We start from the raw sequence: 22,816 nt of genomic DNA on the forward strand, positions 1-22,816 counted from the left end.
TGGCTATAGGTTGTGCCGGTCAATCAGGATAGGCCCATCACACTGCAGTAACAACACGAATCCATGGACTGTAGGAGCCAAGGTCTACTGGTCAGCAGAGCTCCATGTCACCTCTCAGGGACACAGGCCATGAAATATTGGTACATTGTGGGTTACTATGGCAGAGGGAAGACCATGGTGAACCCCACGTTAGCTTTTACACTTGTGGCACTAAGCCAACACTTTTCATGACTAAAAGGAATCACTGGGATAAGTTAGGCCTAAGAACTATAATTCTCCCCTAGCGAGGGGTCATGACTGCAAATGAGCAATAGAACAGATTACCACAGGGGGCTCCAGTTACTATTTTATTGTGGCAAGTCTACGATTTCATGAACCCAAAAGCTCATTTCCCAGTGCCAACCTGTAAGAATTCACTCTTCTAGGCACCCTCCACACACCAAGCGTCCGCGCTTCCCCAGGGCCATGGGAAGTGTCACACCAGTTTCTGAAAACTAAGGTCTGTTTCTCACTCACAGCACATCTGAGGGGCCAGGCATCTGGATGCACAGTCTTCCCTTTAGAGGAAGGTTTCTTTGAATGACTTCTGTAGGAGTCCCCAAATGGTTCCAAGCTAAAACCCTGCTGGTCATTGCTGGTCTTTTGCTACTTCTGTTCATCTTGTAAGAACTGCGGGGTGGGCTTGCAGCAATGGAAAGAGTACCCCAATTCTTTTTAAACAAGGGGGGGAAAAACCTTGATTTTTCATAAGTTGACAAGTTGTATTCCAGAGAGCAGGGCCATAAGAGTGTTTGCTGTCCTTGAGGTGCCATCTCATTGCCTGGACTGAAAATAGCCAGCCAGGGAGGATGGGGCTATGACACCTGACTCATGGTTAGATGGACAACATTCAGAAGACAGGGTGCTCAGTCTTGCCGCTCTGGAACCACATTTGAGTGACTCCATCATTTAGCAGAAAGCAACAAAATCGAACTCCATCTACCAACTTCTGTTTTTTGTATTTGTTCTTCTTTCCCATAAATCACCCAAAGTGCCATCTTCGGGGAGACTGATTTGAGAACCTCGCCTCCAGTCTCCTGCCAGGTGACCCTTTATTAAGTTGGTCCTTTTCTCAAAAGCAGGTGGCATGTTTTTTAGTTCTGTGCCATTGGGTAGGAGGCCAATTTCGGCAACATTTACATTTACATCTATCCTGTTTGCATGGGAGGCTGTTTTTAGGAAGTGTAATTGCAGGAGGACATGGAGCAGGATCTCTATGACCCAAGCAGATGGGGTGAATGAGGAGTCCTGGAGCCTTTGGTGGCTTTTCAGGCTTTTATTGGGATTTACCAGGTACACAGCAGGCAGGGGTGCTTGGGGGCCGGGAGGGTGGGATGCCTCCCAACCCCCGGCAAGTCCTCACTCTTTCTGGGTGATCTGGCCTTCTCTGGTGGCCTTGTTCTCTGCTCCTCTCATGGTTCTGCTCTCTGCTTTCGCGTGTATTCTTCTCATACTCCGTTGCGCTCCGCCACTCTCAGCAGCACTCCTCCGTCCTCAGCACCGCACCACCACCCTGCACTCTGCTGCGCCACCCTTATAAGCCCAGTCTTAGCCCAGGTGAATCCCATCTACATATGCCCGCACCCTACTCCAGGTGCCCGCCATCAGGCATGCATTCAGGACCGCAAGGATCCACCATCAACCCTAATGGCGGGAGGGCAGAAAAGCCTGATACTTTTTACCTTACCCTACAGGAAGTATATTCGGAGTTCCCACGTGCCTTATTGTTTTTCAAGAGAAGACTGCCCAGCCTAATGCTTGAAAGATGATTACGTATGAGTCATAGTTCATGTTCTACATCTAGCCCAGCTGACTGTAATTCACTCCCAAGACAGCTCTGTTGTTCCTTTTTATCCACCTCCTTTCAGTATTGTGGGGTTTCAAATAGTTGTTAGCCCAACCTTGCTCTTTGAGGTTAAAAGTAGAATTTAAAAAGAGTGAAATCTCATACCATGATCTGTGGGAAGTCCACAAGATCTTGGTCTCTCAAGATCTTTGCGACTTTTGGGGGAATTTTATGTACTTGTGGCCACTTGTGGCTTTAGAGCCTGATGTTTTGAGTTGACTTGGGTTTCATGTCCTCAATCTTTTCTGCTCTTGCAGATGCAGACAGAAAACTTAGACCTTTATTCCCACCAATTTATCCCCCCAAACAGCACCCACACACCAGTCACACAAGGCATTACTCAATGAAGGGTCAGCATCGCTCAGCCCCCCTCCCACCAAAGTCCCTCCTCAATTAACTACTCTCTTTCCCTACCCTTATGCTGGGTCTGGTTTCCCCTCTTTCCCCTAATTCAATCCCGTTCACTTTATTATGCAGAGCGATTTAACTCTCTTTAGCTCTACTCTGCCCCAGGCTTACCTTTGCATAGCCAAAGACTCATTAATGTCTCAATAAAACAAAGGGCCATTTATGCAGGACAGAATCCTTGGCAGAGATTTTGCAATTTCTCTCTTACTCTGTAGGCGGAAGAAAGCTGTATGGAAATTTATTTTCCTCATACAGGAAGGCGGGAGTGGCTACAGTTTAGGTTCTCAACAAGTTTCCCTCTTCCTTTCAAATACAGTTGTACTGTAACATTACTTTTGATAAATTCATTTCTTTAACACAGTGGGTCTGAAACTTTTGATCACAGAACTCCTTTATACTCTTAAAAATGATTGCGGGCCCCAAACAACTTTTGTTTATATGGGCTTTATCTATTGATATATACCATATTAGAAAAAGAAACTCATTCACTTAAAAATAAACACGTTACATATGAACACAAATGGTATCTTTTTGTGAAAGACTACATTTCTAAAACACAACAAAAAACCTAGTAAGAATGGCATTGTTTTACATTTTTGCAAATCTCTTTAAAGTCTGTCTTAATAGAAGACAGCTGTTTTGCATTGGTCATTTTGCAATATCACAGTCTCTCAGCCTCTGGAAGGCTCAGCTGTTTACAACTCGTGAAAGAATGAGAGAGAAAAGGCAAATAACATCTTATTATGAAAATAAACTTATCTTGCTGAGCGCTTTGATGACCACTGCTTTAATACATATTTCAGTAGTGTGTCCTATTAAGAAAATAAAATGACAAAATCAATGAGACTGTGAATAAAATCTGAATTTTGAACCAAAATATACAAAGAACTCACTGGCTAACTCGTAGTCAGGTTGACTTAAGACTGCAAATTTAAAAACTATACATCATTGGGCCTCCTTGGTGGTGCAAGGGGTTAAACACCGCACTATGAAGCAATGCACAGCCTCTGCAGCATTAGTTCAATCCCCGGCGGGCCAGGGAGCTACCCACATGGTGCGGCAGACCTGTCTCCCCACTGCTCCCCTCAGCAGTGTATTTCAGTCGATCTGCCTGTTCTGTTCCCTGCTCTGTCTCTGCTGAATCCTCTCGCCCCCCACATCTCTGGCCTGTACCCCAGCTCTTGTATGCATAAATAAATAAATCTTAAAAAAAAAAACAAAACAACTATACATCAAGGTTAGACAGGTGTCTCCACTGATGAATTCCTAGTCATCCTTCAAATCAGCCCTCTCTAACAGGGCGAGCGCTTCTCCATAGAGCTCTTCCCCAACACAGACAATCAGTCACATTCTTATCCGTGGTCTATAACTTTTAGGGTCCCTACGAACCGGGCAGCCCCCAAGAGCTTTACACAAATTATCTCATTTAATTCACAATTAACACGCCGGGGAGGTGCTGCCTTCAAGTCGCAGATCAAGCAGGAGAAGGCTGGCAAGGAGGGCCTCTGGCCCCCAGCTCCGCGTCGGGGACCCCCGCCACGGCTAGCGCTCCCCACACCCAGGCAGGGAGCCCCTGAGGTCAAAGGTCGGGCTGCGTCACCTCCCCCCACCCCAGCGCCCCGCCACCCGCCGGCCCGGGGACCGTCTGCCGGGCCCTCGCGCCCTCTGGGACCCACGGACCCCCAGCGCCTGGGCCGGCGAGGCCGCGGGGCGGACTGCGGGGCTCGAGCTTGGCGTCCCGGGCCGGCGGGAGCGCGGGCCCAGGCCGGAACCTTTCTCCTCCCGCCGCGCCGGCTGGGCGGAGGCCGGAACCTTTCTACTCGCAGCGCGGTTGGCGGGCGGAGGCGTGCGCGGCGGAACGGTCCTCCGGCGCCGCGGTCGCGGGCTGCTGACGTGAGCGGCCGTGCTGGGGGCCGCGGGTGCGGGGGGCCATGGCGGTGGACATCACGCTGCTGTTCCGGGCCAGCGTCAAGACCGTGAAGACGCGCAATAAAGCGCTGGGCGTGGCGGTGGGCGGCGGGGCGGACGGCAGCCGCGACGAGCTGTTCCGCCGGAGCCCGCGGCCCAAGGGCGACTTCTCCAGCCGGGCCCGGGAAGTGGTGAGTGGGTTGCTATGGAAACCGCGGGCTGGCGGGGAGGCGGGCGGCGGCGGGGACCCCGGATCCTCACCCGTCGCTTAAGCTTGGGGGCAGGAAGCGCCTGCAGGGGAGTGGTCTGGAGGGGCCCGGAGGCGGCGGCCCCGAGAGCCCGCGGCTCGGCCGGAGCGGGCAGCTTTATTCCAGGGCAGGGGCGCCTGGGGGTGGGGTGGGGGGGCTCGCAGATCCGTCCGCAGGCTTCGCTGGCTGACCGTGAGATCCCGAGGCCGCCGGCCCCGCAGGTTAGAGCGCTCGGGAGGCGTCCCCCAGTCCTTTGCTCTCCGGTCGCAGCGCTGACCCGGTTGTATTTGCCTCTTCTGTTTCCCTGTCTGGTCCTCCCGTAACTCCCGCATTGAGACCAGAGATCCCAGACACCTGCCACAGGTTAGGACTCGTGCTAGAGATCAGTATCCCCGAGCGTCTTGATGCTGATCTTTCACCAGCACTCCTGGCTGCGGTGATCTAAATTGGTTTCTGTTCCCTGCACACTGCAGGCTTTCGTCCTGGAGGGCAGCGACCTTCTCCTCAAGGGCACCTCAGAGTGCCCGCTTCCTCGCATTACTTAGGAAATGTTGAATGAGTGAATGAACAAGCAGCGGTCTGTCTTCCTCATCAAAGTGGAAACTCTGGAAGGGGAGAGAAAGCCTGCCTGTTCACCTCTGTATGCTTGGCACCATGGGAAGGAGGGTCTAGTTTTTGTGGAGCTGAAGCTTGTAGCGTTTGGTCTGCCCTTTTAAAGACATATAAAATACAAAATCACCAAAGCCAGGTGAGAACTTTGGAAGGTGCAAGTGTGGGACCCTAAAGTTTGAATGTCATTAATTTCATGCTAAATCTACTTCTGCTTGGCACTAAGTCCAATACGTGAAACTTTGTAGACACTCATTTTTAAATGAATATTTGTAGGCATGAATTACTGGGTGGTAGTTTGCAGAGGCTGTTTGAGCATCAGGAGGGAGATTGGAACAGGGGAATACATTTAGTTAATCAGTAAACACCTGTAAGCAACTTCTTTTTCATTAGCACTGTTAGAAAACATTTATATGATAAGGTGAGAGATACAGACACAGGAGCAGGTGACATAAGGCCTTAGAGATGCTGTGTAGGGTTCAAAGAAGAATGTGTTTACTTCTACCTGAGGGCCAAGAAAGTCTTTGTAGAGGTGACCATGTCTGGAACAACTCTTGGCAGGAGCCTTAGTTGACCTCCAGTGCAGCCTGAATGGAGCCGAGCATCTCAGGTAAAAATAAGTGTTGTACAAAGTTGCAATTTTTATGTAACTTTCATACTCAGTTTAGCTCAGTGTGTGTACTCAGCACATATTTACCCATTAAATTGCAACCAATCAGATGGTCATGACACTTCAGGGTTTTTCCCTCTCTGCTTATCATATTACCTGTTCATTCTTCCTGTTGTTTATTTTGGACAAAGCACCTTCCTGATGTCAGATTTCCATCTCATTGAATTGTGGTTAGGCATTAAGTTTAATAACACCATTGAAACTAGATCTTTTGTTTTCCTCCACAGGCTGGTTTTTGCTGCCTCATTTCTTTAAATGTTTAGCTCTTATGCTCAGATTTGCTGAATCTATATATTTTCACAGTAAAGACATACTGTGAAACATTTACCCATTGAATTGTGGACGAATAAGGTAGGAAGGGCATTTCAGACTTACTCTACCTAAACAGCTCCCAGCCATGATGAATATACCTGTTTGCAGGGGGAGCTTGATTAGTTAACTCATTTGGATTGTGAGGTGATGGTGACCTTGGGGATGGAAAGAGAGCTGAGAGTTGGGTCTAAAAGATTGGGGTCTGATCATGGATTCTGCTGCTTAGAAGTGGGAGATTTGGCCAAGTCCTCTTACCTGTGCCTCCCTTTCCATTTCTTTAAATGGGTAGGATCAGACTCTCCTTACCCATAGACTAGTTTTTGGGATTTTCCATCTCTCTGGAGAGAACATGCTGTGTGTTACTGCTGCTCTTCACTAGCTGCCCCATCGGTGGCTCCAGGCTTTAGTCCCTAAACCACTCAGCTCTCTTGTATTTTTAGTCCTTGCTTGCAAAGGACAACCCTATAAGTGCTTACAGGAAACTGAAAATCCTGAGCAGGTACTAAGATCATTGACAGAGGAGAGAGCAGCGGCCCTCTTTTGTCAAGGTGAAACCTTGGTCACAGTGGGAAGTGCGTGGCAACGTGCGCTGTTCTTTCCCTCCCTGTGGCCATAGAGGCCAGAGTGAATTTCCCAGTAGGGCTGTGTGGCCAGACTTCTTTGCCATATGTGCCCCAGCAGCCCTTGGCAGTTGTTGGGCCTGCATTGAATGGGAAATCTGCTTGATAGCCTACCAGACCTTCAGGAAAAATCAAATCTAGTGTTTGGTGCACAACCCTGGACCTTTTCAGTTTTTCAAAGGACTTTGAGTTCATGTTGTTTGGGCGGGAATGTGGATGCCCAGGTAAGTGGACATTGGCCAGAGCCCTGGCAGCTGAGGCCACAGGACAGAGCCAGAGATGGGAGCCAGGAATTTTGACCCCAGTCTAATGGTGTGTATCCCCGCTGCCCAACCCTAGCCACTCTCCGGCCAGAATTCCCACTATACTTTTAACCCAAAATTTCCTTGACTTCTGAGTGGCTACGCATTTCTTCTTCTTGAGTGAGTACTGCATTAATAACCGAGGACTGAATGGGATTGGAGCAGAAAGGCCTGAATTTGAAGGCCTCTTACTATGTGGACTTGGGCAAGTTACTTAACCTCAGTTTTCTCATTTCTAAAATAAAATGCCTAATATTGGCCTTACGAAGCTGTTCTGTCGCTGAAGTGAGAGCAGGCCTGCACTCCTCCCGCTTCCCCCAGTGTGAAATAACAGTCACCCGACAGAAGGGAACTAATACATGGAGCAAAATAGGACCTCTTGGCTCTTGTGTCTGGGGAACACCGGGTGGAGCTGCTTCTCTGTTTCTTACCCATAACCCCCAGGGACTACTCCTGAGCCCTCATTGTGGCATCAGAGGATAAGGTTCCTCAAAGGCCCAGGTGGTCTGTCTTCCCCACTACGTGGGCAGCACACGGATACTACGACGGCCATCCCAGCAGAACTGGGGTGAGGGTGCTGTGTCTCAGAGCAGGAGAAAGGGACACCAGACACCAAAAAGGCTCCCAGCAGCGCTTCACCCAGGGCCTGACCTGCCTTCCCCACCTGGCGCTCTTCAACTGTGTGGCGAGAGAAAGCTAGACTTGGAGGGGTTTGTAATGGCAGGCTTTGGTGTGGGGATGTGTCGGAGGCACCTCATGGGGCAGCACTGCCATTTGTTTCCCTATTTATAAATGTGCCAGAGGCCAGGGGAATTGGCACCCGAGAGCCCAGACCCCGCAAAGCACCCGACTGTAGCCCGGGCCAGCGGGGCCAATGAGAAGCACTGAACAAGGCACTCGGTGGCTGCCGCTAGGTGCCAGGCCACCTCATCTAGGCCTCAGTTTCCATGTCAGGAAAACTGAGCCTTTAGGCTAGACATCGGCAGCGATCCTTGTAAGCAGAGGTTTTGATGGCCTGTGAGGTACTCGCCATCCTGAGCTGTTGCCTATTTTCAGAGGAGGTATGGAGATGAGTTTTTCTTGGTTTATTAGACATTGCTTTTGTGAAAACTATGTCATCTACTTTTCCTTACCCCCAAATCAATAATGACTTTTATTGTATCTTAAAGATATGTCACAGATAAGTCTGAGAAATCATCCATTATCTGGCTGTTTCTGTAGCCGTACAACTTAAGTCTCATCAGCCTGCTGAACTGTTCCTTTTTCAGAAACATAGATCCCATCCAAACATTTCCTCATATCCTTGTTTTTAACTGTTGTGGCTTGCTGAATCAAAGCAGCTGAATTTATACAAGTTCACTGTCATTTCCTTCAAGAATTAACTCATCTTTCTGGGCTCGAAATGCTGAACAAATGGTGCCTGGCCTCCAAACCCTGCAAATGTATTTTTCACCCAAGAAATTTTGGATTTCAACAAGAGACTCACAGCAGTGTTGATGGGGAAGTGAGCACGCACAGACCTCACTTTGTCCGGGAGCCCGGAGTAGCCCCCGGTCGTGTCCTGCACGCGAGTGCAGAGAGTGAACAGCAGCCAGTTCCTTTCTACTGCTCCACCATCTGTCAGCCTGGAGGCCCTTTGCTTTCCAGGGAGACTGAGTTCCACATCGACATGATGGAATCGCTCGACAGGCCTCTGGGCCCTTCTCGACAGCAGCTCGACCCTTCAGGGAGGTGGCGCGTTTCCTGGAACGTCTGCAGTCTGGCTGCTGAGAATGGGCTTCATCCTGGCAGTAGATGCGGCGGAAGCACTTTTACTTTGTAAGGAACTCATTATCTTCAGTTCCTGGCTGAAGTTCGAATTCGCCAAGATCAATGGCTTGATCTGCAGGTCTCTGCCCACGTTGAGACCGTCTTCAGCTGCCCTGTGTAAAGAGCCCACGCTCTGTTTCTGCCTTACCTTCTTTTTAGACATAACGTGTCATGTGTCTACTTACTCACTGGAATGTGTGTTCCATGAAAACAAAGACTTGGTGTTGTCTCCCATGGACTCCGTAGGTCTGGAGCGGTGCAGGGACATAGATAGCGGTAAATGTTTCTTTCATTCACGAGTCAGTGTTCATCTACTGTGTCGCTCGGCTTTCCCTTTGGGAGCTGTCCGGGCTTTCCGTTCTAGAAATGTGTAATTCTAACATGACTTCTAAAATTACACCTTATACACTTACAACTTAACCAGTAGCCGGAGTAAACATTAAGTAGATAGTAGCTTCTGTTTTATTCCTAAGGTTCAGTGCCTACCTCAGGGCATTTATACTTTAGTGCAGAAGCAGACATGAGATTAGCTGGGACCCAGGCACAAGCGCCAGCCCCCACCCCTTGCCATCCATCCCTGTCTCAGACATAGCGCTCACCTTGTGCGCAGGCTGTATGGCCCAGAGGCAGAGCTGGGACCACCAGAGTTATTATCCAGGGTGCCTGGAAAGAGACTTACACCAGGGATTGCGTGTAATCCTGCTTCCGTGGGCTTTCAGACGAGGGAGTGTGGTTTGAAGAAGGAATATCTAACAGCAGGAGCCAAGGGTCAGAGAGAAGCTGGAGATGGTCAGATAGGGCAGGAACAAACTAGGAAGCCAGTGAGACAATAGAACCAAGACTGTTAAGGGAGCCTGAGTGTGTCGAGTCACATGCACTTTTTTTTTTCCTTTTAAACAAATGCAGAAACCCTTTTGCAGCAGCAGTAAGGAGCAACTTTGGCCACAGCCACGTGAGGGGCTGGTAAGAGAGAGGTTCATTAGCCAGCCTGTCCTTGCCCTACCCTTCCCCCTTTTTGAGGAGCCTCTTTGAAGGGAGCCGTAGGGTCAGAGACGCACAGGTTAGAGACCTCTGCACCACTCTATCCCGGGCCTCTCCCAGCTCCCTGCTTTGGGTCTCTGTGGCTCGAAATCACTACATGTGGCTGTAAGCAGAACCCTAGGGGAGAGACTTTTCGGGGTATTCGTAGTGATCCCACGTGTAGATTACATTCTGACGTTATCCTAGCACCTATGAGGTCTGCAGCTTTGGAAATTACATTTAGGCAGTAATTGATGTATCCCAGCACCCTCTAAGCAGCCAACACCTGGTGTGCGTCAGGGACTGAGGACACAGCATGATGAGCCATGCGTCATGCTCTGAGAAAATGCAGATCAAGGATAACTTAGTCCCCTGGAAAGAGCCAGCGGGATCCTCAGCGTGCAGGTGATAATCAGTGTGGACTTTGAAGGATGAGAACCATTCCGCCAAAGGAAGGGGGTGAGGACATTGCTGGTGGAGGGGAGAGTGAGCACTGTCCCTGTCACACACGGGGGAGCAGAGACCAGGCTTGGGATGGCTGGAGCACTTTCCTGAGGAGGCCTGGCAGAGGTGAGGTACAGGAGATGAGGCTGTGCTAGATCTGGGTGGCCAGAGCTGGGTCCCAACTTTGGCCCCCAGGCCAAATCCGGGCCAACTGCTTAGCTTAGTAAAAGGGCTTTTGTGGGAGTGTGACTGTGTTCTTGTCTCTACATGTAGCCCTGGGGCTATTTGCTGTAATGGCCGAGTTACGGAGCCTAAAATTTACTATTTGACTCTTTTGAGAAAAAGTTTGCCAGTCTTGGGGTGAGAGCATCGTCAGCAGTACTGAGGAGTTGGAGCTTTCTGCCCTGAGCTGTGTGAGCAGAGACGCAGATCCTGCTTGGGCTTTAAATAATCAGCACTGAAGATGGGATCACGACGTGGCTCGTGGCCAACACAGGAGAGCTGGGAAGGAGGCTGGTGCAGTGATTCAGGTGGAAGCTGATGTGCTGGTGACAGTAGGGAGGGACAGAAGACAAAGATCTACTTAGGCAGGCTCAACAAAACGTAATTATTGGGGCTAGAAAGAGCAGAGGTAGGTAGAATGATTCCTACTTTCTGGTTGGAAAGTTTAAAAGCTAATCTATAGCACAGAGATGTCTTAGGGTTGGACTTGCATTCCAGTTACTTGTGCCTCCTCTCAGTTCTGACAGCTGAGAAGAGATGCAGGGGGCCAGGGACATAGGAGTCTGTGCACACCTGGTAAGCCTGGATGGAGAGCAGGGCTGGAATCCTGTGGGTTCTCCAGTTTTGTCATATGGACATCTGGGGACACGAGTCTATAAAATAGACTCAAGAGCCTGTGCCCAGCCAGCTGCACGGAAGCTTGAGACCTGCCTTACCAGTGCAGCCAGCGCTGAGCTGTGCCCTCTTATGCCAGAAACACAGGCAGCCCCACCAGCCTGCCCCGGGACTCAGCAGGGCCTGTTCAGGAGCCAGGCTCTTAGGCAGAGTCTGCTCTTGAAGGAAACACATTTGGTAGTAATGATCATGTCACATTCTAGAAGCATGGTTCTCAGGCACGGTTAGGTTTCTCTGTTTTAAGAAAAACTGGCACACCGGACAGAGGGAAGCTCCTCTCTCCTCAGTTTCTAGCTGGTGGGGCCCCAGCAGTTCAGTGGATCACCACTAGGATGGGGCCGCTGCACCGGGGCCCCTTGGGGACATTTTTAATGAATTCTTCTGTCCAGGGCCTGGGTCCATCTTGCAGACTTGAGAATCAGACTTGTCAACATTCGGAGCATGGAACCATTTGGCAGAGCAGATGCCGACTGAGTGCTCGCCAGCGTGTGTGCAGCCAGGGCCCATTTCCTCACCTGCTCCGAGCATCAGCTAGTTCTTGGGAGGATCCACATTGTGGAGATAGTTATTTTTGAGCTTCTGCCAGAGATCGGGACCTCTGTTAAGGAGCTCCTGACCTCGTTTAATTTTTCTCTTGGGAGCATAGAACTATTAAGTGATTTTATAATATTCATCATACTATGAGTAATCAGGAATTCATACAGACTTGATATGTGAGGCTTCTCGTGACATGGCAGTTCCTATTGGCTCCCTCTGGTGGGCAAAGTGTCAGTGAAGTCCTCTGGGTCAGTCACAGCTTGCTTTGTGAAAAACTACACGTAAGCCATATTAGGTGTAAAAGTGACTTAAAGGCGGTCCCTCGGAATCTCTAAAAGAAAGTGAACAGCCAGAGAATTGAAGGTAAGGGGTGCTGTTAGAGCTCTGAGATCGCGGGTGTGGACAGCCTGACCCACGTGCCCCTCGGCTCCGTCTGCCTTCTCCTTCCTGACATTCTCCTTCCAGGCCTGTCAATACCGGAGTTTGCTGGCTCCAACTCGTCACAGTCTGTCAGGAGTTTCCTGCAGGACTCAGTGCTTTTAGCCGGGAGAGGGGTCTGCTTCATGTTCCTGCCACACCTTAGACAGGGGATGAGACGCCCTGGCAGAACAGCCTCTGCCTTTCACCGTCAAAGTAGAAGTGGCAGACCCCGGCCTATCTTGACTTGGAGAAATTAAGAAAGGCATTAAAAAGTATAAGTGCCGAATTTTAGACATTTTTGGACTTTGCCAGTAACTATCTGAATGATCTTGGAGAATTCCCTAACCTCTTTTGGTTTTGTTGGTTTTTTCCCTCATTTTTCTAATTGTTGAACCAGGGACTTGGGCCAAGTAGGCCTGAAGGACCTGGCCGACAGGATGGCCTGTGACTCTGCCTGATCTCCCAGAGTCCCGGGACAGAGCACTCCCTGGCCCTTCCCACCACTGTCTACCTACTCGAAATTTTTCACATAGATGAAAAAGAGTTTGTTTTTTGAAGTTGGTATTTAGTCTATTTCCACAAATGTCTTGATTTAATATCAGTTGTATACTCTAAAATGGACTGAGATGGGGGACATGATTTTGAAGTTGACTTTTAAAATCTAATTATAAAACTAGTAAGTGCTCATTAAACAGAATGAAGAAGAAAATAAAATGTACACATAGGACTCAACTGGCCAGAAGTAGCCACTGTCACACTGTTACAGTTTTGGTGCATGTTTTTCCAGACTTCTGCCTATGAAACAAAACCAGAATTTTTCTACAGTACCACCACATAGGCCCTCATTGTTTGTTTTCTTGCCTTTTTTACTTAATAACAATGTATTATAAATGTTTTCTCTATGTCAGTATATATTGCTCAATGCAACCAATTTATTGGCCACATAGCTGCTAAAAATCTGAAACTTGTTTACCTGAACCCTTCCTGGAAGATATTTAGGTTGCTTTCAGCTCATTCCTCTTTTTCAAAAACAGTATAGTTAAAGCAAGTTTAAAATCTTTTAAAAAGATTAGGAGGCAAAAAATAAATTTGCCTTTCTTGTTCTCTATTTAATCTTTTCTCAAATATAAAAGTTGGATGTCCTGATGTTGCCAGAGGAAAGTTATCCCTGATTTTGGGGGAAAGTGTTCAGTGTGTCAGAATTTATACCAGCTCTGGGATGACTGGCGTAGACAGGGGGTGAGGCCACAGGAGCAGAGCCTTGGAGAGGGATGGTAGGAGTCAGCAGAAGCTCACTGTGTTTCAGTGACACTGCGGAGACCACTGCGTAGGCGTGGGGCGTCTTGGTGAGCAGTGTGAAGTGAACTTGGCTTTATGGACCTGTTACATTTCAGACAAAAGTCATCGGCGATCCCGTATCTCAATTATCACTTGAAAATCTAAGGAAACATTTACTGTAGTAACAAAATCATCTCTAAAAATAACCTTAATATGATAAAGAATGTAAGTGGCCCATTTAAAGAGAACTTTAAAATTTTGTAGTGCAATATAGAAGTTTTGTATAAATAGAAAAACAATTGTGTAGCTAGGAAGGAAGAAAAAGTGTTGTGAATACATCCATTCCTAAATCAGTTGTAGATTTAGTGCATCTTTAATCAGGATTCAGACAGAACTTTTTTTGAGAGGAACCTGAAAGTCATTCTGAAATTTATGGAGGAAAAAAGGTGTGTGAGAATAGCTAGTTTTTGAAGAGTAGTAGCAGATCATGTGTGGGGGGTGAGGGACTAGCCTTTGCAGGTATTGCAACGTTTCAAGCAGAAGATAATATAAGGCTTGTCAGGGAAGCCTGTTAGGCCAGGTGTGTGTGTAAACTTACCTTGATGAGGGCGGCATTGTCAGGTTTATGTCATGATGATTTGGGGATAATTGTTAGAGTAAAACTGAAGAAAATGGATGTGGATGTTGTCCCGTCTTCTAGAAGAGGATGGTCTTTCTGAATTTAAAAACAAGCAGCAGCTGTCCTCATGACGGTGTGGGGTGGTTTCGATGGTGCTCATGATGGAGCTTCATGCAGACACAGCATTGCTCCCTCGCTGGGCTGGTGGTGAGCGCCCCGGCGTGTGCACGATGCAGGACTTGCTTGGTGTCACTAAAGGATAAAAACTTGCTACCAAGGGGTCTCCCTGGTGGTGTGTAAGGGGTTAAGTCTTAGCACTCTGAAGCTGTCTGAAGCCCCTGCAGCATGAGTTTGATCCCCTGCCAGGAAGCTGACCCACATGGTGCGGCAGACCTCTCCTGTCTCCCCGTGGTCCCCTCTCAGCAGTGGATTTCAGTGCGTCTACCTGTTCTGCTCCCCACTCTGTCTCTGGTGGATCCTACCCCTGCACCTCTGGCCTGCATAAATTCTCTTATGCATAAATCTTTAAAAAAACCCAAATCTTGCTACTGAGACCAGATACAACCAAAACAACGTGTGCGCAGTCAAAACACTCCAAGCGTGATTGGCAGGAATCCACCAAAATGTTCACGATGGCTTCTCTGAGTGATGGGACAATGGATGATTCTTCTGTCTCTATTTTCCTGAATTTCTTTAATGAATATATGCTACCTTGGGAACAAAAAGCCAGACAGAACAAGTAAAATTCCCAGCAGATGAGTTTTTATTTGCTGTGGTAGGAAATGGAGACAAATTAATACCTTTTGATTAGAAAGAGGTCACGAGTAGCCCTGTCTAATTATATGTCAGGCGCACCACAGAGGGGCCCCCATCTGAAGGAAGTCTGCGGTGAAGCCTTTCGTGAAGGGAGTAATTTTCCTGTAACTCGTGGATTTTCAGTCCAGACTTTCTGGACCTGTACAAGAAGATCGTCCACAAATGTTGCGTTGATGCCTTCGCGTTCTCTTGTCAGCCTAAGACAAAGCCCGCTGAGCGCCACTTCTGCCAGCACTGGCCGGTAGTCCTCGGCTTCCTCGCCTGCTGGGTGCCCTCACTTGTGAGGAAACCGAGGTCCGGAAGGCCAAGCGGCCCGCTGGGGAGCGTGTGGTGAGAGCGGGCCCTGGGCCGCCAGCGTGGCCTGCGCCACCCGGGCTGGTGTGAGCAGGATGGGGGCGCGTTCCTGGGCTTCGGGCTGTGTTCACCGGGCACCACAGGGTGGGTGGCCGGGGGGTTCCTCCTGGCCGTGTTTGCTCGGCACCCTGTCTTCAGGAGCATCTTTGCTACATGAATCAAAGTGCCCAACCAGCTCCAAGCCAAACCTTTTGTTGTTGTTGTTTTAATCACCATGCGTTCTATATAGTGTTGAGGTGTGTGCTTTGGGGGAAGAGGAGAAAAAGCCTTTCAGTGAAGTCCCTGAGAAGGAAGGAGACATGGATGTGTATCAGGCCACAGCTCTGTCTGGGGCACTCGTCGTTTTGCTTGTTCACTCAGCAGTCAGCCCCCTGGAGAACTTTGGAGCTGAGATGGCCTTTCAGAAGTGCCCTGGTGAGGCAAGGGGCTGGCCTTTAAAACCAGTGCCTTGGGCAGCTGTGGCATCCCAGCTCGAAGGGCCGCAGGCTGGGTGAGGCCGCCCCTGCCGGGACCTGAAAGAGACTCGGGGGTGAGCCGTCAGCGGCAGTTCTCCTAGAAGTTGGGGGCCTGAGGGGCTCATCGTAAAGGCACAGCTGTATCACTACCTTTTAGGGGGGTTGTGAGGAAGTAAAGCTGCCAGTGTTTTATCTGGTACTTTATTAGATTCTCATTAAATGGCGACTCCTTTATTATTAGCCTGTATTTATTATCTCCCTCGGCGTCAGGAAGGCACCGCAGCTCTTTGGGGTAGGCAGATGGGGGAGACTTTCATTGGCCATCAGTCTGCTGACAGTCCAGAAGGGGCATTATTCATTCAGTAAATACTGGTTGAGCTGCCACTATAGGTTCTGTACTGTTTTTGGTCCTGGGGATAGAACAGAGGTGAAAGAGACAAGCTTTCCGGAAGCTTCTGTTCTAGTGGAAAACTTATAGTAGGTAAGTAGACAGATGGATGACCAGGTGTAAAGGCAGGACAGGCCACTGAGCAGGTTTTCTGACCCAGCAGATCGGGTAAAGGAGGAGTCGGAGTCCTCAGTGGCTTGTGCAGGTCTTTTATTTAGATTTACCAGGCACATGGCAGGCAGGGGTGCTGGGGGGCCGGGAGGCTGGCAGTCTTCACAGCCTCCAGCAAATCCTCACTCTGTCTGGGCTCTCTCTGACTTTCTCTCTGCTTCTCTTGGCTTCTGTTGGCGTCCCTGTGATGCCGCCCTTATAAACTCAGTATCTCAGCCCAGGTGCACCCACTTCAGGTGCCCGCCATCAGGCATGCATTCGGGACCACAGGGTTCCCTCATCTATCCTAATGGTGGGGGCGCAGAAAAGCCTGATACTTTTACCTTACCCTACACCAGGCTTACAGTGAGAAGCCAACTCCAGAGATGGGCATAAGTGATTATAGAAACCTTCAAAAGGGCCTCCTGGGTGGTGCAAGGGGTTAAGACGCAACCTATGAAGCTGTCCGCCCGCAGCCACTGCAGCACGAGCACAAGTTCGATCCCGCGCCCCCCCCCCCAACTGTCCAGCCTGGGAGCAACCCACATGTCGCAGCAGACCTCTCCTGGCTTGCCCGCTGCTCCCCTCAGCAGTGTACTTCGGTCAGTCTGCTTGTTCTGTTCCCCACTCTGTCTCTGGGGAATCCTCTCATCCCCCACCCCACCTCTGCCTGTATCCTGGCTCTTGTATGCATAAATAAATAAATCTTTAAAAAAAAAAAAAGAAATCTTCAAAAGAGGAACTTTGAGAATTCAGAGGACAGAGATTACTCCTGGGTGAGACGGGGAGGCTTCAGGAAGAGGGGACATGTAGGTGAGCCTCACAGGTTTTCCACACGTGGAAATGGAGAGAGGACGGCCAGGGCAGGAACATGTGGCGGAGGCTCCCGAGGAGGAAAGTGCTGGCTGGTCAGGCATGCTGAGATGGCTCAGGGGCACGCGGTTGCTCACCTGCGGGCCATCTGCTCTCCCCTTACCCTTCCGGATGTGCTCCCTCTCTTTCCACTCTGCCCTTGCCCCAGGGGCTGATCTTTCTGGAGTGCGTGCCAGGTGCCTTGCTCTCTGGCTTCTGACACTCTGGGTGCAGCCAGTGGCAGGTCTGAGCAGGAGACTGGAAGGGAGAGGGTGGGTGTGAGAACTGGGTAGAGGCTTCCAGCCACAACCCGCATCAGGTGTCTGCCCATCACCTGGAGTTCCTTCCCTGATCACCTGGGTTAGGATGGGGATAGCAACAGACTGGTGCCCACCAGCAGTAGCCAGGGTTACGTTCCAGCCCCACTTGGGTGACCCCAAAAGACAGTGACAAAGGGAATTGCTGCCCATGGGCAGGACTTAGGACAGCTCACGCCTGCTATTTTATGTAAGGTGCTTTTGACAGGAGGTAGACTTCTTTCTCTCTACCTTCCAACTGAACATTCCAACAGGGAAAAGTCGAGAATTCTACACTCAAACAGATTTTCTCTTAGTGATGTGGCAGTTCATACTTTTCCTCTAAATATGCCCTGAAGGGTGAGAATTGAAAGCGACTCTTCACAGCGTCTTGACTATAAATCTGAACTGGAGTGGGGTCTGCAAGCCATTATCAGGTTCCAGCTCAAGCTGCCTTCAGTGGAAATGTGTGTTTTTATTCTGTTGGACAGTTTACACCTACCTGGTATGCCTGATATTCAAAGAGGATTATACAGTGAATGTTTGGTGGGAAAAGGACTAAATATTTCAGCTGCAAGGGATTCCACTGAAGCAATTAGGAAATTAGGTTTAATTTTAAATGGTAGAAAGGTTTTTTATTTTCATTTTTATTACTTTTTTTAAAGATTTATTTATTTATGCATACAAGAGCTGGGGTACAGGCCAGAGGTGTTGTGGGGGGGGGGTTGAGAGGATTCACCGGAGACAGAGTGGGGAGCAGAACAGGCAGACTGACGAAATCCACTGCTGAGGGAAAAGCCAGGAGACAGGAGAGGTCTGCTGCGCCATGTGGGTCACCTCCCTGAGTGGGGGTCGAACTCGTGCTGCAGTAGCTGTGGATAGCTTCACAGTGCTGTGCTTAACTCCTTGTGCCACCAGGGAGGCCCAAGTAGAAAGGTTTTTTTAATGTTATTAAGTATGTATTATACACATTCACCCACCTTTTACAGATGAATTTCAAAGCACAATTCATTTGTATACAGGTGGAAAGAAACTATTCTTGCACAATAGGTAGTTTAATGTTGTCTTCTTAACTGGGGCTAGCACACTTTTCCAAAAGAATAGGATGTGATGGTTGGTTGGAAACTTGGAGTTACAGACTTTTTTTTAGCTCTACCTCTTACAGTAAGAAAATTTATATAAATGGGTCCCCAGATGTAGGGGTGGTGGGGTACTTAATGGCCTTAATTGACTCCAGACATCGGGGCCATGATTTGTAAGCAAGCAGTGACAGGGGAAGTTAAGTCAAAATTAAATTAAGGGAAAGAAAGAAAAAAAGATACCAAGGAGAGGTGATGAAGTTTTTGAAAGTTGTTTAATACCTGTCTGTGGGTAGTGGGGAGCTGTGACTGTATCTCAGTTATTTGAAGAGATAAAATCTGGAAACATTTCAGCCAAGAAGGACCTGACTTGCGGCGCCCATTACTTGGCGCCACAGTCACTGTGGACACGTTCATGTCTGCTTTTCCCTGCTCCAGGCTCTGCCAGGTCGGCATTGCCCAAGATACACACCGCTGGTGATTTGGGGGCGGGGGGGGGTTCTGTTTACACCTTGACATTTCGTTGCCAGCTCTGCAGCTGTCTTGGTGGTCTCCCTTTCCTGGACTCTCCCCTCTAGTTCACTCTCTGGCCAGAGTGGACAGGGACTCTGCTCCATACCCCTTAACAGCCCAGAGTCCACTGTGCATTGCAAAATAAATTAGGGGAATAAGACGTGCCCATGCGGCTTCACTCTCTCTCCATCCCACTGTGACCCTGTGGGTTCGGGCCCTCCCAGCCCGTCGCTGCTCCCCTGATATCCCTTCTCATGAAAGCCTTCACTGCTGCCCGTCCCCACCCGTTAGGTGCCTGGGGCGGGTGCACCAAGGTCTTTAGGAAGCTGTCCCTACCCACCTTTCCGTGAATCCCACACTTCCCACATCCACTCACCAGCCTCCTCTGGCCACTGCGGTGTCCCTTCCTGGGGGGCTCACCCTCCTCCACTTGCTCTGCTTCCCCCCATCTGCAAAGGCCCTTGTTGTCTCCCCAATTCAAAGCATGTGCTGCCTGTGTCACTCATCCAGCTGCTAGTGGTGGTTTTGTGGCTGCATTGTAGCTTCTTCCCAAGGGCTGCTACTGTTTCCTTTCGGCCTGGGAGGGGCTCTGAGGACTCCCAGGTGAGCTGCTGTTTCCCCCCGTGGGCCGGCACCCGCCTGGCCGTGGAGGCCGCAGTGCGTGGCAGTCCAGCAGATGAATAGAGGACATTCTCGATTATGGGCTTGCTAGTTTGACCCCAAACCGAAAGAATCCACATAGGTGATTTTCCATCTTGCAAAGGCCACAAAAATCATTTTTCACTCAGCCTTTTTCATCAACATTTCTCCCTCCAGCGGGTCTTCCTTTTGCCTGCCTTCCGCTTCATTCCGAAATGTAAATCAGTTTCCTCTAATTCTTTTCCCTGTGAAATCGGAGAACAGCTGTTTAGTCACCTCCTTATAAATAACCCTTCAACAAGTTAGATTGCCTCTGGACTCGCTTTCTCCAGATTAAATTATCCCAGAGCCTTTTCTTTTTCTCATAAAGGCCTTTTCAAAAAGAGGCATTCGTTATTTTTTAATTTCTTTTTCTAGTCTTTATAAAACTTCATTCTTTTCATAAATGAACCTCAGGCTACCCCTGTCAGGGCCTGGTTAGTGCTGTCTGCACGGCGGCATCTCGAGGCCCCTCTCACTGGGGTTTTGGAGTCTCCTGTTGATTTTTTTTCCCCCCTTGTCGGTCAGATTTAACTTGAGGTCGTCTCGCACCCTCTCCTTACTGCTCCCTCCTCTTTTCTGTATGTTAAAAAAAATATGTGCCTTGGTTTTCTTCCCATAAACACTAACGGGCTGTATTCGGAGCCCTATGGTTACAAGTTACAGAGAGCTCAGTGCAAATCAGCGTTAAATAAATGCTTGATGCACTTATGCTTGACTGAGCAGAGATTCCTTGACCCATATCATGCGGAGCCTAGTGTTCGACCTCACCTGTGCCCAAAGGGCTGGTTTTCTTCCTCCTGCCCTCCTGGTTTTCCGTGGCCTGCCCTTTGTGGGCCGAGCATCGCCCTTAAGGCACCTCCCTGCTCTTGCTTCACGATGCTGAAGACTTGCACGCTTGCGGCCCAACCCAGGGCCAGGGAGAGGCTCTCCTGGAGTCCCTAGCAGAATCGTGGGGTTCGGATGTCCTCACAGACTCATGTTGCGTCACATACTTCTTGTCTGCGGAGAGAAAGGACATGCAGTCAGCCCCCTGACTGTCACGGGCGGCTTTCAGAAATCTCTTAAGTGAGGTGGCCGACAAGGGAGCTGGGCTCTGGGGGGCATTGCCCCCTTCCACGTGGGTGGGGACTGTCATCTTGAGGACACTGAAGGAAGCAGTGTCACGGCCCAGGCTTGCTGGGCTACCACCACTCGCCTCTGTGACCCGGGCGCTGTCACTTCCACCCAGTACGTGGGCTGAGAACAGGGGAAGGGGGATTTCCGAAGGAATTTGGGGAGTTGTTCCCAAAAGGAGGAGAGCAGGGGTGCGGGTGGCCCACACTGAATGTCTATGTGCTCTGTCTCAGCAGGTTATTAATACTGGTTTGAACGTGGGGTATTTTTGAGAAAGAATTCTTCATTCACTTAGAACTTGTTGAGTATCCAGTGCATGCTAGGCTTGCGTGCAACTCGCATGGATGTGCAGGCCTGAGCAAGATATTTCCTGAGCAGGAGAAGCTCATCATCCGGTTTGAAAAGACAGACTTATGGAGAAGTGACTAGAGCACGCTGTTGAACACGCCCTTACGAGAGAGTCCGTTTGTGGTGGCCGAGAAGTGAGGAGCTCCTGGGAGGCACTGATGGGGAAGGTGGTCCAGGAGAGGGGAGTGAGCTGGGTCTGGAAGTGTCCAAAGGATTCCCTAGAATGGGAGGGAAAGGGCATTGGCTGTGGTGAACTTCAAAAGTTTTTAGCAGGGGACTTTGTCGGTCAGGTTCCAGGAATACCCGGCTGTCGGCAATAAGGAGGAAGGCCGAGGCCGGTGAGCAGTGCAGGGGTCAGAGCAGTCAGGGCACAGCGGAGGCCTGAACACCCAGGGGCTAGGACAGAGGCCAGATTGGCATTTGACAGGATTTGGGGCTTGTTGGATATAGGAGATTTAAAAAAAATGGGTTTAGATGGCTATAGATGGCAAAGCTTCAATTATGAGAGACGAGGTGAGTGGCCAAGATGAGTTCAGTCCTGTAGTTATTTGAGGTGCCTGCTGAACACCCATAAACCCATGTCTATTAGGCAGTTGTCAATACAGAAATGGCCCTCAGGAAAGGGTTCTGAGCCAGAGACTAGATGGGGTGATTTCAGAGTACCCCTGGGTGGAGGCTGCAGCCTGGAGGGAGGAGTGAGGTTGCCCATGGGGGAGTTTTATTCCCAAAGGAGAGGGGCTTGGGGGCAGACCCCCTAGGCTTCTCCCCGCCTCGGAGAAGGTGTCTTGCCTGGGAGGGCTAGTGGCGTGGTGGCCAGGACCTGGGCTCCGAACTCGGCTGCCTGCTAGTGGGTGACTTGTGGGCGGATGACTTAGCTGCATTTCCTGATCTGTGCAGTGGAATGAAGTAGCACCGAATTTGGAAGGGTTAAATGAGTAAAACAGTTGGCAGTGCTGGGCACATAGGAAGCCCTGTAAAGTGTTAGATAAACAGCAGCCCTGAAACCAAGTAAGATGTGACCGCGCCCCTGGTAGCATCCCTCCCCCCTCCTCCCCACCCCAGGCTCACACGCTGTGGCCCAGTGCTGGGGAAGTAATTCACCACTCTGAAAACTCGGGGGGCGATTCGAATGCCGTGGAGCAAGTATCTGACTTGAAGATTTTCCAGATGATTTATTGGATTCTTTTCTTTCTCCTGGCTGTTAATTTTACCTCTGGCTTTGATGCAGTTTTCTTTGTTTCTTCCACAGTTCACATGTTTTGAAATTGTTCTTAATACCTCATGGCACACAGCTTCCCCTTCTTTTTTTAAGAGAGTTTCCTTCCCCAGAATCACTCCTAAAGTTCTGGAATATTCTGTTAGTTGCTGCCCTGCATTTTGGTCAGTTTTCTGGCACATTCCTGTTAATCCGGCACCTTTTCTCATCCATCTCTAGGATTTGGCAGTATTTTCAACTCCTGTCCATTCTATTCGGAATATGAACTTGCTGTCTTTTCTTCTTCCTCTTCCATTGTCCCAAGTAAATGTCTTGAGTCACTGATTACATCTCTGTGCCCGCAGTAACACAAGCAGGCACAAAGCTTAAATCTGATTTAAAGGCATGTTGTACAGAGCCTGTTACTCCATTAAAGCTTTTGAGACTCCAGACTCAAATAGAACAGTATTTGGGGTGCGAGTGTTGTGAACCTCTAGCACTTGCTGAGCCAGACGTCGTGGGTGTTCATTTTTAAATGAGTTGGGTGGGTCACTTATTTATTATGAACACAAACACTGATGCTAGCAACT

At 49.5% G+C, this 22,816-nt stretch overlaps 1 protein-coding gene and 1 long non-coding RNA gene across 2 annotated transcripts in view; both read left to right on the plus strand.

The window, feature by feature from the left end:
• Window positions 1-4,162: 4,162 nt before the first annotated feature.
• The window catches only part of STX18 (syntaxin 18), a 72,360-nt gene continuing 53,706 nt past the window's right edge, over window positions 4,163-22,816 (plus strand). The window contains exon 1 of the mRNA XM_037530401.2: window positions 4,163-4,392. Within this exon, the coding sequence (XP_037386298.1) occupies window positions 4,225-4,392 (168 nt within the window). The 5' untranslated portion in view covers window positions 4,163-4,224. The remainder of the gene's footprint in view (window positions 4,393-22,816) is intronic.
• LOC129144721 (uncharacterized) lies at window positions 4,615-15,131 on the plus strand. Its single transcript, XR_008549209.1, has 3 exons — window positions 4,615-4,670; window positions 4,923-5,197; window positions 5,569-15,131. It is a non-coding gene; the product is annotated as an uncharacterized LOC129144721 (long non-coding RNA).

This window comes from Talpa occidentalis, unplaced genomic scaffold (genome assembly GCF_014898055.3).
Source record: "Talpa occidentalis isolate TD23 unplaced genomic scaffold, MPIMG_talOcc4v2.1 talOcc4.6, whole genome shotgun sequence".
NCBI lineage: Eukaryota > Metazoa > Chordata > Mammalia > Eulipotyphla > Talpidae > Talpa > Talpa occidentalis.